The following is a 16,607-nucleotide window of genomic DNA, read 5'->3' on the forward strand; positions in this document are numbered from 1 at the left end:
ATCCCTACAAGCCTGTTTTGCAGGTTTCCCTGCTCTTCAGGAGATTATATATATAATCCCCTGAAGAAAAAGTGTATTTTTTTATTTTCTTTTATATATATATATATATATATATATATATATATATATATATATATATATATATATATATATATATATATATATATATATATATATATATATATATATGTGTGTGTATTTTCTTAGTATTATCATGGCTTTTCTGGGTGAAATCATATTGCTTCTACTCAGGGTGTATAGCTGAAATAAGTAAGGACAAATACAAAAGAGGATAACACAGCAACAGCCAGCCACAGGTGGTTCTTTACCTCCCTATTTGTCTATGCGTGTTATGTAAATTCCAACTTTAATTTACCAAATATCATTATGTGCACCATAAAGGGCAACATAATGTCATTTAAAAAGTTAGGACTATACCTAACATGCACATCATCACCCTTTCATAAAAATAGCCTCAAATATTGATAACAAAGTTCCGGCCCATTAAGTGTGTATGAAGGTGTAACATGTAGAGCTGATGCCATGTGTGATTGCTTTGCCTTAGTTTTAGTGCCATTCAAGTGAAACTAATGCAATGAAATGAAAGTGTGCTCTTTGTGAGATTGCAACCTCCAAATACCTAAATGGCTTGCATCTCTTTGTTGGTATTACCGTGGAAACACATTCTTCCACAGGCCTGTAGCCAATTCCCTTTGCAAACACTCTTAGCAAAGTGACTGATGGAGGCTTCTTTTCCCCCTGCAAGCCCACCTCGTCTGCGTTCGAAACGCATCCAACATCCATTTTGAGTGCTCTCAGACACATAGTGACTTTTAAATTACTTTCATATGTACTTTTTTATTTTTTATCTGGCAATAATGTGCTTTTGAAACCCCATAATTGTACAAACCAAAACAAATTGTGAGCGGTTAAAAAAAAACATAAGGGAAAGATCATTTTAGATTTAGTGTTTCAATGGTATTTTAGTGCTGCTTCATCATTTCCATTTTGCATGCTCATAATGTATTGGTGTTCACTTCACACACACCCTATTTTTTTCAATACAATGTTGCTGTAATAAAACATGATTAGAATGTAAAATGTGAGGATTTTTTCACATTATAAAGCTTGACACTTATAGTGCAACCGATCCTTAAAACGTCAGTATTGTTTTTAAACAAATATGATAGTCATACAATGATAATGGTTGAATTATAATAAAGGTAACACTTTAGTATTGGGAACACATATTCACCATTCATTAGTTGCTTATTAACATGCAAATTATTAACATATTGGCTCTTAATTAGTCATTATTAAGTACTTTTAATGCCTTATTCTGCATGGCCTTATTATACAACAGGTAAGCCATTACCTAAAAGTCTTCCCTCAATAACCTCAGACTTATTTTTAAACAAATATGATAGTCATATAATCATAACGGTTTAATTATAATAAGGGTAACACGTTATTATGGGGAACACATATTCACCATTAATTAGTTGCTTATTAACATGCAAATTATTAACATATTGGCTCTTAATTAGTCATTATTAACTACTTATTAATGCCTTATTCTGCATGGCCTTATTATACAACCAGTAAGCCATTAACTAAGAGTCTTCCCTCAATAACCTCAGACTTATTGCTTATTAGTAACCCTAACCCTAACCCAGGGGTGTCCAAAGTGCGGCCCGGGGGCCATTTGCGGCCCGCAGGTAATTTTTTAACGGCCCCACGGCACATTCTAAAAATACGATGAAAAAAAAAAAAACATAAAAAGTGGTATAAAAGAGAAAACAGGTGAAATGTAACAAGAACATGTTGCATTATTTACTCTAATAACACAAAGCTGCCATGCAGGCTGTTTCTTTCTTTAAAAAATAATAATGAATCAAAATCAATGTCATTATGAATAATTGACCTATTCAAGGCTCCATTTACTTCACATTAAATATTCCACTTTGATATATTTTGGGGGGAAAATGTTGCATATTTTTTGGTTGCCATTTAAAAAACAAAGTTTTTTAAAGAAAGGCCTAAAACGAACAAACAAAAAACATAAACAACAATAAAACTTATAATTGACGGATAGATCTGAAGTTGATCTTGAGACTATTGTGGTAAAAGTTTTAAAAAATGTTGGATTAATTTTTTTAAACTTTACTGAGCAGTACCATTTTGGATCCCCAATAATTTTGGTGGGACTTTTTTTTTTTTAAGTGTCATTGCTCAAAAAAATTATGAATTAAAATCAATGTTGTTATGAGTTATTGACCTTTTTAAGACTCCAATTATTATATAATCTCAAATATTCCACTTTAACATTTTATTGGGGGAAAATATTGCATGTTTTGTGTTTTTTTCCATAAAAAACACGATTTTCCTTGACAAAAATGGCATACAACTTAAATCTTTAAAAGCGTTTTATTGACAGATAGACCTAATGTTGATCTAGAGATTTAAACCTTGAATAATAATAACAATAATAATACTAAATAATGACACATTTGTAATTTTTTTTTTTGACCAAAACCTTTTGTTGTCCCCGGGATCAAGTCTGAGTGGAGGCCTAAATGTATCTTTTTCATACATATATTGTATTGGTTTTTAAAATAAAAAATATCAAAATGGCCCGTACTTGCTTTGATTTTTCAGTGTGTGGCCCTCAGTGGAAAAAGTTTGGACACCCCTGCCCTAACCCTAACCCTTATATGTTCCCCTAGTGTCCAAATAACTCTAAATTAAGTCTTTGTTACTTAGAATATGTTCCCCATACTAAAGTGTTACCATTTTTTTTTTAAATAACAGATTATTCACACTTTTGCATTTTGATTAATGGGGATATTGTTATGATCCGTTGCCCAAATCCTAGTTTGTTTACGTTTATTTAGGTTTTGATTCACTTGTGGTTGAAGTTATGTTTCAGCACCCCTGTTTTGTGTTGCTTGGTTGTCAACCCCAACCCCAACCCTAACCCTAACCCTAAGCCTAACCTTTATATGTTCCCCTAGTGTCCAAATAACTCTAAATTAAGTCTTTGTTACTTAGAATATGTTCCCCATATTAAATAGTTACCTTTTTTTTTAATATATCAGATTATTCACACTTTTGCATTTTGATTAATGGGGATATTGTTATGATCCGTTGCCCAAATCATAGTTTGTCTACGTTTATTTAGGTTTTGATTCACTTGTGATTTAAGTTATGTTTCAACACCCCTGTTTTGTGTTGCTTGGTTGTCAACCCCAACCCCAACCCCAACCCCAACCCTAACCCTAACCCTAACACTAACCCTTATATGTTCCCCTAGTGTCCAAATAACTAAAAAACATGTTTTTGTTACTTTAATAAGCAACTAATTAATGGTGAACAGATGTTTACCTTATCCCAATAAACATCTGTTCAGTATTTTAACATAAAAGTGTTTGATTGAGAGGCACTAATAGACACAAAATGCAACGGGTCCATCAGACCCACAAACGCTGGCTGAGTAACAACAATATGAACGTTGCACGGAAAATTTCTCTGCTAGTTTCTGCATCCCACAGGGATTCTTATTTTGTGTTTCTGCACCTGCGGTTCCCACACAAGGTTGCAACATTGTTTGTCAACACTGTCTGCTCTCATTTTCTCGCACATTTGACCCTCTGATGTTCTGTGTACCTACACCCTGTCCTCCTCCTGTCTAGGCCTGCTGTGTGTGTGTGTGTGGGTGGGTGCGGTACACAGAACATCAATTTCCACACTTCTGTTAGCCCCGGGTCTAGTGGACCCGGACATCTTATATGTAATCAAAATGTGTAGGGGGGGCGTATGGTGTGTGGTCATTAAATAAGTATTCTGATATACACTACCGTTCAAAAGTTTGGGGTCGAATTGAAATGTCCTTATTTTTGAAGGAAAAGCACTGTACTTTTCAATTAAGATAACTTTCAACTAGTCTTAACTTTAAAGAAATACACTCTATACATTGCTACTGTGGTAAATGACTATTCTAGCTGCAAATATCTGGTTTTTGGTGCAATATCTACATAGGTGTATAGAGGCCCATTTCCAGCAACTATCAATCCAGTGTTCTAATGGTACAATGTGTTTGCTCATTGGCTCAGAAGGCTAATTGATGATCAGAAAACCCTTGTGCAATCATGTTCACACATCTGAAAACAGTTTAGCTCGTTACAGAAGCTACAAAACTGACCTTCCTTTGAGCAGATTGAGTTTCTGGAGCATCACATTTGTGGGGTCAATTAAACGCTCAAAATGGCCAGAGAAAGAGAACTTTCATCTGAAACTCGACAGTCTATTCTTGTTCTTAGAAATGAAGGCTATTCCACAAAATTGTTTGGGTGACCCCAAACTTTTGAACGGTAGTGTATGTTCTACACATTGTTTGAATCTGTCGATTTTACGTTTATTTAGGTTTTGATTCACTTGTGGTTTAAGTTATGTTTCAGCACCCCTGTTTTGTGTTGCTTGGTTGTCAACCCCAACCCCAACCCCAACCCCAACCCTAACACTAACCCCTATATGTTCCCCTAGTATCCAAATAACTAAACAAATCGTTTTTTTTGCTTTAATAAGCAACTAATGAAATGTGAATATGTTCCCCTTAGTAAAGTGTTACCATAATAAGATATGCACATAGGTGTGATTGTGCAACTGATTGTGTATTCATCTAGTGCAGGGGTCGGCAACCCAAAATGTTGAAAGAGCCATATTGGAGCAAAAATACAAAAACAAATCTGTCTGGAGCCGCAACAAATTAAAAGCCATATTACATACAGATAGTGTGTCATGAGATATACATTGAATTGAGATGACTTAAAGGGAACTAAATGCGCTCAAATATAGCTACAAACGAGGCATAATGATGCAATATGTACATACAGCTTGCCTAAATAGCATGTTAGCATCGATTAGCTTGCAGTCATGCAGTGACCAAATATGTCTGATTAGCACTCCACACAAGTCAATAACATCAACAAAACTCACCTTTGTGCATTCACGCACGTTAAAAGGGTGGTGGACAAAATGAGACAGAAAAAGAATTGGCATAAAACACGTCCTAGAAAGTCGGAGAAAGTTATACATGGACACAAACTAAGGTGAGTTCGAGGACCGCCAAAATTAGTAGGACAAAACGGCGCTCGCCAAATACTCGAATCAGTGAAGCATGTTTAATATAAACAGTGTGCTTTATAACAATTAGGGAGGTTTATGTCATGTTTGTCCTCCTACAGAAACCATATTAAAACAAAAAATGTATTTTTTCCCCCTCATCTTTTTCCATTTTTCATACATTTTTGAAAAAGCTTCAGAGAGCCACTAGGGCGGCGCTAAAGAGCCGCATGCGGCTCTAGAGCCGCGGGTTGCCGACCCCTGAGAGGATGCGCTGTAAACACAAATAATAATAAAAAAAAATGTTCTTGTTGGCTTAAACATAGAATATTTTGTAAAAGACAGTGAAGCTCCCCGTGTGTACTCAAGTCAGTACCTTGGCCAAGTCTCTGGGAATTCTGTTGTTCTTGTTGTTGCTGCTGTCTCCTGGCCAACTTCTTCATCTAGAAACGCAAGAATCAAACTTGTGAGCAACTCCCAAAACTAACAAGCGCTCTTTAATTTAGACAGGATGCTCCTCGCTCTTCACCCTGGCGTGAACTACATAAAATCTGTATCTGAGAGCGTTTCATTGTCAAGTATCAAAGGATTTGGCCAGATAGTCATCGGCACAGGGGAGGGTGTAGACATTTAGTGCAACAGTGTGCTAGATTTGCAACGGGCACGTGATGTTTCTTTTCTTTTTGCATTTGTGAAAGGAATGCAGTGATAAGTTTAACACACATAGTTGGGGGTGATTTATTCTGTGGGCTTTTTTCTGTAAATTCAAGATAGAAAAGGGCTGTTGCTTTATGTGTGGACATACATCGCTTAGTTCCCTCACCTTAGCTCTCTGGTTCTGGAACCACACCTGGACCACCCGGACACTAAGTCCTGTCTCTGCAGCCAACGTCTCCCTCACCTGAAGACAGAGACATTTTACCATCATGAAAACACAGAAAACTAGAATACAGCATTCACTTTATTTTTCAACATTGAAGGAACGTTATAGGCCAGGGGTGTCAAACTCATTTCAGATCGGGGGCCACATGGACAAAAATGGGGGCCGGACTGGTAAAATCACGGCACAGTAACTTAAAAATAAAGACAACTTCAGATTACTTTCTTTGTTTAAAAACAGAACAGGCACATTCTGAAATTGTACAAATCATAATGTTGTTGTTTTTTTACACTTACATGTTGCAGTTGGTAGTATTCCATCTTTATTTGCTGTTATTTATACTTTCTGAATAAATGAATATGTGATAATGTTCATCAGTCAATTTTCAATCTATCAAGATTGAAAATTTTACCATTATGAAAACACATGCCATGAGCCTAGAATAGAGGCGGCATTCACTTTATTTTGCAACACTGAAGGAACGCTATAGGCTTTGCTGGGACATTTTTAAGGCACAGAATGTGGAAGTACTGCAGCTCCCCAATGCATGTATTTAGCGCTTTTAGAAGTGTAAACTTCTTGTCATTCCTTTTCAAATATGTAAAAAAATAAAAAATAAAAAGTCCCAAGTTCGTTTTTTATTCTCCATGTTTTCATTTTGTTATAATGTATAGCATTGTATTGGATCAGGCTTGCTCTTGTTTTCTTGCATATTTGAAATAAAAATATATCAATTAATCAATCTATCAATCAATATCATCAGAGCTACCTTAATTATGTGGTTAAATTAAGACTTCCTAGAATGGTGATTTACTCGTACCTCGGTTTTTGTATGCCCCAGTTTTCGAACATTTACTACCTATAACTCATTTTAGATGGGAGGCCACATGAAGAAAAATCTACTCCCAAGCGGGCCGGTCTGGTAAAATCACGGCACGGTAACTTAAAAATAAAGACAACTTCAGATTGTTGTCTTTGTTTAAAAATAGAACAAGCACATTCTGAAAATGTACAAATCATAATGTTGTTGTTGTTGTTGTTTTTACACTTATAGGTTGCGGTTAATAGTATTCTATCTTTATTTGTCGTTATTTATATTTTCTGGATAAATAATGTCATAATCTTCAGTCAATTCATTGGTGTTAATTTTCAATCTATCAAGATAAAAAAATAATATCAAAATCAAATTACAGTATGTTATTTATATAGTTTGCTCATTTTCCTCAACTGGTGCACTAACATCATGTGGTTTATTTATTTTTTTACATACGTAGCAATATCTAAAAATATACAAATAATTGCTATTGCGACATCTAGTGGACACATTTAGAACAGCAGTTTCTTTCATTCAAAAATTTGGGCTAATTTTTATACTTCGCAAACTCAAATAAAAGCCAAATAAAACCTGTTTGCGTGCCTGACACCCATGCTATAGGCTTTACTAGGACATTTTTAAAGCACAGAATGTGGAGGTACTGTAGCTCCCTATTGCAGTCATTTAGCGCTTTTAGAAGTGTATCATCAGAGCCACCTTAATTATGTGGTTAAATGAAGACTTCCTAGGTTGGTGATTTACTCGTACCTCAATTTTCGTATGCCCCAGTTTTCGAAAATTTACTACCTATCGGTACATTTTTGTTAAATGTTGTCTCGTAAGTACGAAATTTGTCTTTAAGAAGGCATAAGTATAAATTTGTATTACACAACATAGAAAAAATTATTAAAAAGAACAGATTAGGGATGTCCGATAATATCGGACTGCTGATATTATCGGCCGATAAATGCTTTAAAATGTAATATCGGAAATTATCGGTATCGGTTTCAAAATTATCTGTTTCAAAAAGTAAAATGTATGACTTTTTAAAACGCCGCTGTGTACACGGACGTACAGAGCGCCAATAAACCTTAAAGGTATTTGCGTGCCGGCCCAGTCACATAATACCTACGGCTTTTCACACACACAAGTGAATGCATGCATACTTGGTCAACAGCCATACAGGTCACACTGAGGGTGTCCGTATAAACAACTTTAACACTGTTACAAATATGTGCCACACTGTGAACCCACACCAAACAAGAATGACAAACACATTTCGGGAGAACATCCGCACCGTAACACAACATAAACACAACAGAACAAATACCTAGAACCCCTTGCAGCACTAACTCTTCCGGGACGCTACACTATACACCCCCCGCTAACCCCCTACCCCCCCATCTCACCTCAACCCCCCCCCCCCCCCCCCCCCCCCCCCAACCCCGCTCACCTCAACCTCCTCATGTCCCAAATTCCAAGCTGCTGTTTTGAGGCATGTTAAAAAAAATAATGCACTTTGTGACTTCAATAATAAATATGGCAGTGCCATGTTGGCATTTTTTTCCATAACTTGAGTTGATTTATTTTGGAAAACCTTGTTACATTGTTTAATGCATCCAGCGGGGCATCACAACAAAATTAGGCATAATAATGTGTTAATTCCATTTGGTAAGGCATTTAGAGATGTAACTATTAATATTAATATCAATGATAATAAGGCAGCGAAGATTAATCGATTCAATCAATGAGAAAAAACCTTTAATTCATATTCTGTTGCTTTGATTAATCGATTGAGTATAACTAATACAAAATTAAATTGACTGCAATGAGTGCCCATAGTTTCTGCATTGCCTTTCAAAATGGAGCACACGTCAGAGCATTGGTGATAGTTAATAATTTATTTATTATAATTATTATTTTGTAATCAATGCACACATGTTAAAAGTGCAATTTAAATGTTGATGATGTTGCACTTGTAGCGTCAATTATTCATCAAAGATGAGAATGAATGACCGTTTACATCACGCAACTCAAAAATGGCGGGGTAACAACAAACCCCCACCTTTGGGAAACTCTCCTGACGGTATATATATATATATATATATATATATATATATATATATATATATATATATATATATATATATATATATATATATATATATATATATATGTATATATATATATATATATATATACACTACCGTTCAAAAGTTTGGGGTCACATTGAAATGTCCTTATTTTTGAAGGAAAAGCACTGTACTTTTCAATGAAGATAACTTTAAACTAGTCTTAACTTTTAAGAAATACACTCTATACATTGCTAATGTGGTAAATGACTGTTCTAGCTGCAAATGTCTGTTTTTTGGTGCAATATCTACATAGGTGTATAGAGGCCCATTTCCAACAACTACCACTCCAGTGTTCTAATGGTACAATGTGTTTGCTCATTGGCTCAGAGGCTAATTGATGATTAGAAAACTCTTGTGCAATCATGTTCACACATCTGAAAACAGTTTAGCTCGTTACAGAAGCTACAAAACTGACGTTCCTTTGAGCAATATGAGTTTCTGGAGCATCACATTTGTGGGGTCAATTGAACGCTCAAAATGGCCAGAAAAAGAGAACTTTCATCTGAAACTCGACAGTCTATTCTTGTTCTTAGAAATTAAGGCTATTCCACAAAATTGTTTGGGTGACCCCAAACTTTTGAGCGGTAGTGTACATATATATATATATATATATATATATATATATATATATATATATATATATATATATATATATATATATATATATATATATATATATATATGATTATGTATATATATACATATATATATATATATATATATATATATATATATATACATATATATATATATATATATATATATATATATATATATATATATATATATATATACATATATATATATATATATATATATATATATATATATATATATATATATATATATATATATATATATATATATATATATATATATATATATATACAGAAACCTGATTGCCCTCTCAACGGGGGGTGCTTACAACCATCAGTCGTTTACCAAGCAAAGGTAATACGCAAGGACATTAACACATCCAACACATACGTAGGATTAACTGAGGGAGAATTCAAAACCAGATGGAACAATCACAAGGCTTCTTTCAGATGCAAAAGACTCCGGAACACTACAGAACTCAGCAAACACATTTGGAATCTCAAAGACAATAATGTTGAATACTCAATAACATGGCAAATTCTTGCATCCAGCACACCTTACAACAGTGGTAACAAAAGATGCAACCTATGCTTAAAAGAGAAACTGTTTATCATATACAGTCCAGACTTGTCATCCCTCAACAAGCGCAGCGAAATTGTATCAGCATGCCGTCACAGAAGGAAACACCTCCTAGGTAACACATGAGTCAATCACCACGCCCCCACGCCTGTCTGTACCCACCCGCTCTGTGCCCTATATAAACCATGGTATGTGAATGCTTCCATTAAAATCTCCTGAGGATTGAGGAAAACCCCTCATGAAACAGGCCTGTAGAGATGAAATAGTCTTGTGATTTTTTCCCACACATACATATTACGCTCTACCACGGTATCGAGCACTATTTTTTGGATAATCTAATTAAGACATATATATATATATATAGTGGAGGTTTCTGTGGTTTTTTCCGTTTATGTGTAATGTACATTGTTTTTGCTTTTAATTTTTATCTATAAAACGGTTGCGTGTTTGGAACGGATTAGTTGTACTTTGAGCATTTCAAATGGGAAACTAAAGTACCGCTGTATCAATTAGTGCAAAAGAATGTCAGGATTGTGACACTATTCAAACGAGCGTCGTTCCATGACAGTGATGCTGATTATGCGTTCCCACATACCTTCCTGCAGGGTTTTGAGGACACCTCAAAGGAAGCCTTGAAGGCTCGTCTCTGCTGAGTGGTCAAGATGGTGCGTGGTCTTTTGGGTCTCCTGGGATCCTTGCTGTCATCCCCTTCCCCTGGCCTCCGATGCCTCCTTTCTCTGGCTTGATGTCCAATTCCTCATCGTCGCTTTTCTCTGCAGAACAAGTTTGCATCATCACTATGTGTTTGAACTAACTACACCCTTTTTTTTTTCTTTCCCCCCAGTCAGTGACAGTCTGCTGATAAATATAGTCTTGTTCTTTGCTCTTCCAGCGGATTCACACACCGCAAGTGCAGAGTCAGGGGAGACACATGTGTTTTGAATATGGTGTTATCAATTTGTTTCAAAAGAAAACGGCCACATGCGTGATTGCACTCACAGAAGTCTACGGCGCGTGCTCGGAGAGCACAATAAAGTATGCGCATTTGTCACTGAACTGGACAATGCGTCACGTCTAACTTATTGCCCTCAGCTTTGGCTGATTTGCACTAAATCAATCTCTGATAAGAACACTATGTCAAGTACAACAAAGGCCATGTTAGAACACATGGGGAATGCATCTCGCGAGAAAAAACTTAAATGTGAACGTTTTAGACTCATGAACTTTTGATATATTTGTGCCTTCAAGATTTGCATCTATTCTCCAATGTATTGTGTGTGGGTGGGTGGGTGGGTGGGTGCGTATGGTACACAGAACATCAATTTCCACACTTCTATTAGCCCTGGGTCCAGTGGACCCGGACATCTTATATGTAATATAAATGTGTAGGGCTGGTGTGGTGTTCGGGTCTGCGGGACCCGTTTAACAATGTTTTGTCATTCAATACATATAACGACTGTTTTTAGCAGTTTTCATCAAAATGCACACTAAAAATGATGAGTTATTTTGATAACCCAATTTATAATTTGCTAGTGTTGGGTTATTTTGGAGTTATTTTTATGAAGAGCAATCCATTTTTGGGTTATAAGGTTATTATTTTAACTCAATTTCTGGGTTTCCAAAATTATTAACCATTTTTGGTTGGTTTTTCAACGAGTAACGCATTTTTTGGGTAAAAGGCTTTTTTTTTTAATTAAAAAAGTTACTTTTTTCTTAAAGGGAATTTTATTAAGGATTAATCTCATTAACATTATTTACAATCACCCAACATTGAGTTAGCATAGCTCAACGTTTGGGTTAAATAAGTCAACCCAATAGTTTGGTTGGGAATAACCCAACATTAAGTTATCATAACTCAACTTTTTGGTTAAATAATTCAACGCAAAAGTTGGGTTGAAAAAATTAACCCAAAATGTTGAGTTAACCCTTGTATGGTGTTCGGGTCTGTGGGACCCGTTTTCATATTTTATTAAAAGAACAATTTTACAATTTATTAATTTTTCAAACTGAGACTCACTGACTTTGGCTCATTTTCTGTGAAGAACATATATCAGAATACATATTTAATGACCACACACCATACACCCCCCTACACATTTCTATTACATATAAGATGGCCGGGTCCACTGGACCCGGGGCTAATAGAAGTGTGGAAATTGATGTTCTGTGTACCACACACAACCACCCACCCACCCACCCACAGCAGTCCTAGACAGGAGGAGGACAGAGTGTAGGTACACAGAACATCAGAGGGTCAAATGTGCGAGAAAATGAGAGCAGACAGTGTTGACAAACAATGTTGCAACCTTGTGTGGGGAACCGCAGGTGCAGAAACACAAAAGAAGAATCCCTGTGGGATGCAGAAACTGGCAGAGAAATTTGCCATGCAACGTTCATATTGTTGTTACTCAGCCAGCGTCTGATGGACCCACCGCATTTTGTGGCTTATAATGCCTCACAATCAAACACTTTTATGTCAAAATACTGAACAGATGTTTACCTTATCCCAATAAACATCTGTTCAGTATTTTAACATAAAAGTGTTTGATTGTGAGGCATTAAAAGCCACAAAATGCAACGGGTCCATCAGACCCACAAACGCTGGCTGAGTAACAACAATATGAACATTACACAAGGGTTAATTAAACAAGAAATTACCGTGAGTGCCTAAAGAAGAAGACAACATCTTATATAAAACTAAATCACATTAAAAAATCACTAAATTGTGATTCAGGATGCGTACCGAATTCACTACTTCTATAAGCACCGAGCGAATGATGTCGGTTCACATAAACTCAAACCTTTGTTGCACAGGACGTCAACACTTGGCGGGCAAACAATCCCTCATGCAGCACTCAGCCAAACTACCTCTAGAGGACGTTCCAATTTTCCATACCAACAAAGCCAGTATGCCTGGTAGAAAACACTTGAACATACAGTAAGACTCCCCTTTTCAAAATGTGCTATCTTAATGCTAATTTACATTGGATTATCCACAGACATGCTACTGATTAGCATCAGCAATTTTACATGGCGATTTCAACACCTCCAAATTTGGTAATTAAAACTACAACTAATGTTACAATCAAACAGCTGGTGTGTCATAAATACAGTACTTACAGTATGAACACGTTTAAGAGTGCAACAAAATATTAGACTGAGCTTAATGGCAAAGATTACGTCCTGACAAGGCAATGCACTGTAGTCCGGGGGTGCCCAAACTTTTTGACTCTGGGGCCGCATTGGGTTAAAACCGGGCTGTATATATATATATATATATTTATAAATATATATATATATATATATATATATATATATATATATATATATATATATATATATATATATATATATAAATATATATATATATATATATATATATATATATATATATATATATATATATATATATATATATATATATATATATATATATATATATATATATATATATATATATATATATATTAGAGATGTCCGATAATATTGGACTGCCGATATTATCGACCGACAAATGCTTTAAAATGTAATATCAGAAATTATCGGTATCGGTTTCAAAAAGTAACATTTATGACTTTTTAAAACGCCGCTGTACAGAGTGGTACACAGACATAGGTGCCAATAAAACCTTAAAGGCACTGCCTTTGCGTGCCGGCCCAATCACATAATATCTACAGCTTTTCACACACACAGGTGAATGCAAGCATACTTGGTCAAAAGCCATACAGGTCACACTGAGGGTGACCGTATAAACAACTTTAACACTGTTACACATATGCGCCACACTGTGAACCCACACCAAACAAGAATGACAAACACATTTCGGGAGAACATCCGCACCGTAACACAACATAAACACAACAGAACAAATACCCAGAACCCCTTGCAGTACTAACTCTTCCGGGATGCTACAATATACACCCCCCCCCCCCACCTCAACCCCCCCCCCCCCCAACCCCGCCCACCTCAACCTCCTCATGCTCTCTCAGGGAGATCATGTCCCAAATTCCAAGCTGCTGTTTTGAGGCATGTTAAAAAAAATAATGCACTTTGTGTCTTCAATAATAAATATGGCAGTGCCATGTTGGCTTTTTTTTCCATAACTTGAGTTGATTTATTTTTGGAAAACCTTGTTACATTGTTTAATGCATCCAGCGGGGCATCACAGCAAAATTAGGCATAATAATGTGTTAATTCCACGACTGTATATATCGGTATCGGTTGATATCGGAATCCATAATTAAGAGTTGGACAATATCGGAATATCGGATATCGGCAAAAAAGCCATTATTGGACATCTCTAATATACTGTATATATATATATATATATATATATATATATATACTGTATATATATATATATATATATATATATATATATATATATATATATATATATATATATATATATATATATATATATATATATATATATATATTCCTCGCACATTAATTGACTGAAAGAGCGCCCACTTGCCGCTGATGATGTCATGGTATCGATGGGAAAATGCATTTTTAGACAATATGATTTGCCTGAGCGGCAAGGAGACACGGAGACTAACAAGCGGTAGACAATGGATAAGAAAGGACACATTTTTAAAAATAATAAATTTAAATTAAAAAAAATAAATAAATAAACAAAAATAATATATATATATTTTTTTAAAAAGGCCCTGTGATGAGGTGGCGACTTGTCCAGGGTGTACCCTGCCTTCCGCCCGAATGCAGCTCAGATAGGCTCCAGCACCCCCCGCAACCCCAAAAGGGACAAGCGGTAGAAAATGGATGGATGGAAGGAAAAAAAAAAGTTTTTTTTTTTTTAACTTGGTACCGTATCCGGTCCGCGGGCCGTAGTTTGTAGTCGATACACTACTGCCATCTAAAGTCTCGGAATTGCAACTGCACGCAAAGTCTACTATACTTTATAATACTTACAAATGAGACTCAGACATGTTGTAAGACAACAAGATATATCAACTGCACCGCAAATTTTTAATAATCAGCTGCTGAATGTTAATTAAAATAATATCTTATTAATGAACAAATTAATATTCATTAACACATGAACACGCACAAAAGTAGCAGGAATTGTTACCAATGAGTTCCGGTATTGATTACCAGGTACCAGGAATTGGTACCTGGTACATATCCCTAAATGTGATAAAATGATATGATTTCAAATCGGACACGGACCTTTTGAATCCCGACATTAGACATACCCTTAATTCTAACACGTATCGACATTGCAAACATATATTCTGTCTACCACAAACTGAGGTTAACCTCTCTGTTCATGTCAACATTTTCTCCGACGTGAAACCAGAAGACAGGCACAAAAGCCTGAGCGACACTCCGGGACAAGAGCGAACAAGGACGAGGCAAAGCAAATATTCCCACAAGTTGACAAAAGTTGACATAGGCACAGATGCATTTGACAAATTCCCCCCGCTTTTGTGCATGTTAAATGCGGGCCAGATGGTAGTGAACAGTGAGGCTTGGCGAGATGCCTCACCGTGTGAGGAGCCTATAGGCGAGGAACACTCCAGCTGATAAGAGTGGAGGCGCAGGAAAATCCCTCTGTCACTCACCGTGATACAGTCATTTAATTCTTTCCAGCACCACAGCTTGCCCACGCATGGAGAGCCATTAAAACGGACGGGTTTTGGCTCGGTCCTACATCCACTTCCTACTGTATCATAAACTTGTGCTCCCTGCTCAAATTAGAGAGCTGGAGAAAACGGCAACCGACAATCCGCAGATGAAGTCATGTTGGAAGCTTTTTATTGCATGTGATATCTGCTGGATTGCAGCTGTCGAAGGAAAAAATAACATTTTTTTCAGTCTGTTTTTGCTAATATACTCTTACTTGTCATCATTATTGGTCTATGTAGGACAATACAGGTTTGATTTACACGTTTGGATACAGTGCTACCTCAACTTGAGAATGTTTTGAGATAAGAGCTGTCTCTCGACTTATTTTCAGTTCCGTTTCAGTTTATTTCGAACGTGCGTACGCTACAATGTAATGCATCACACATTTCCAGTGGTTCCGTTACAGCACGTCCGAAAAGGAGTAGGAAGAAGCAGAGCTGATTTAATCCTACCCCTTTTCATACCATAGCAATTGTATCCAATCTCCTTGTTCTCGGTAACAGAACAGTAAACAAATAAATAATAATAAATAATATACCATAGTAAACAAACAAATATTAAATACATAAATAATATTTTTCTCAATAAAAACAAAAAAATACAGAGCCCCCAAAGGGACATGGGGGAATTTTTTTTTTTAAATTATTTTATTTTTTTAAATTTTTTTTAGACATGTAACTTTTTATAAAGTTATAAAAAAATACAACAAAAAAAAAATTATAATTTTTTTTTAGATTTTTTTTTTTAGACATGTATCTCGTGCGCAAGAGAAACTATCTTGTGCGCAAGAGATACATGTCTAAAAAACAAAAAAAATATAAAAATATTT

General features: G+C 35.7%; 1 protein-coding gene across 1 annotated transcript in view; it reads right to left on the reverse strand.

Annotated features, from left to right (window-relative positions):
- The window catches only part of lmx1bb (LIM homeobox transcription factor 1, beta b), a 159,962-nt gene that overhangs the window by 13,138 nt on the left and 130,217 nt on the right, over positions 1-16,607 (reverse strand). The window contains 4 exon segments of the mRNA XM_062051114.1: positions 5,498-5,564; positions 5,945-6,022; positions 10,722-10,834; positions 10,837-10,899. Of these exon segments, the coding sequence (XP_061907098.1) occupies positions 5,498-5,564; positions 5,945-6,022; positions 10,722-10,834; positions 10,837-10,899 (321 nt within the window).

This window comes from Entelurus aequoreus, linkage group LG06, assembly GCF_033978785.1.
Source record: "Entelurus aequoreus isolate RoL-2023_Sb linkage group LG06, RoL_Eaeq_v1.1, whole genome shotgun sequence".
Taxonomy (NCBI): Eukaryota; Metazoa; Chordata; class Actinopteri; order Syngnathiformes; family Syngnathidae; genus Entelurus; species Entelurus aequoreus.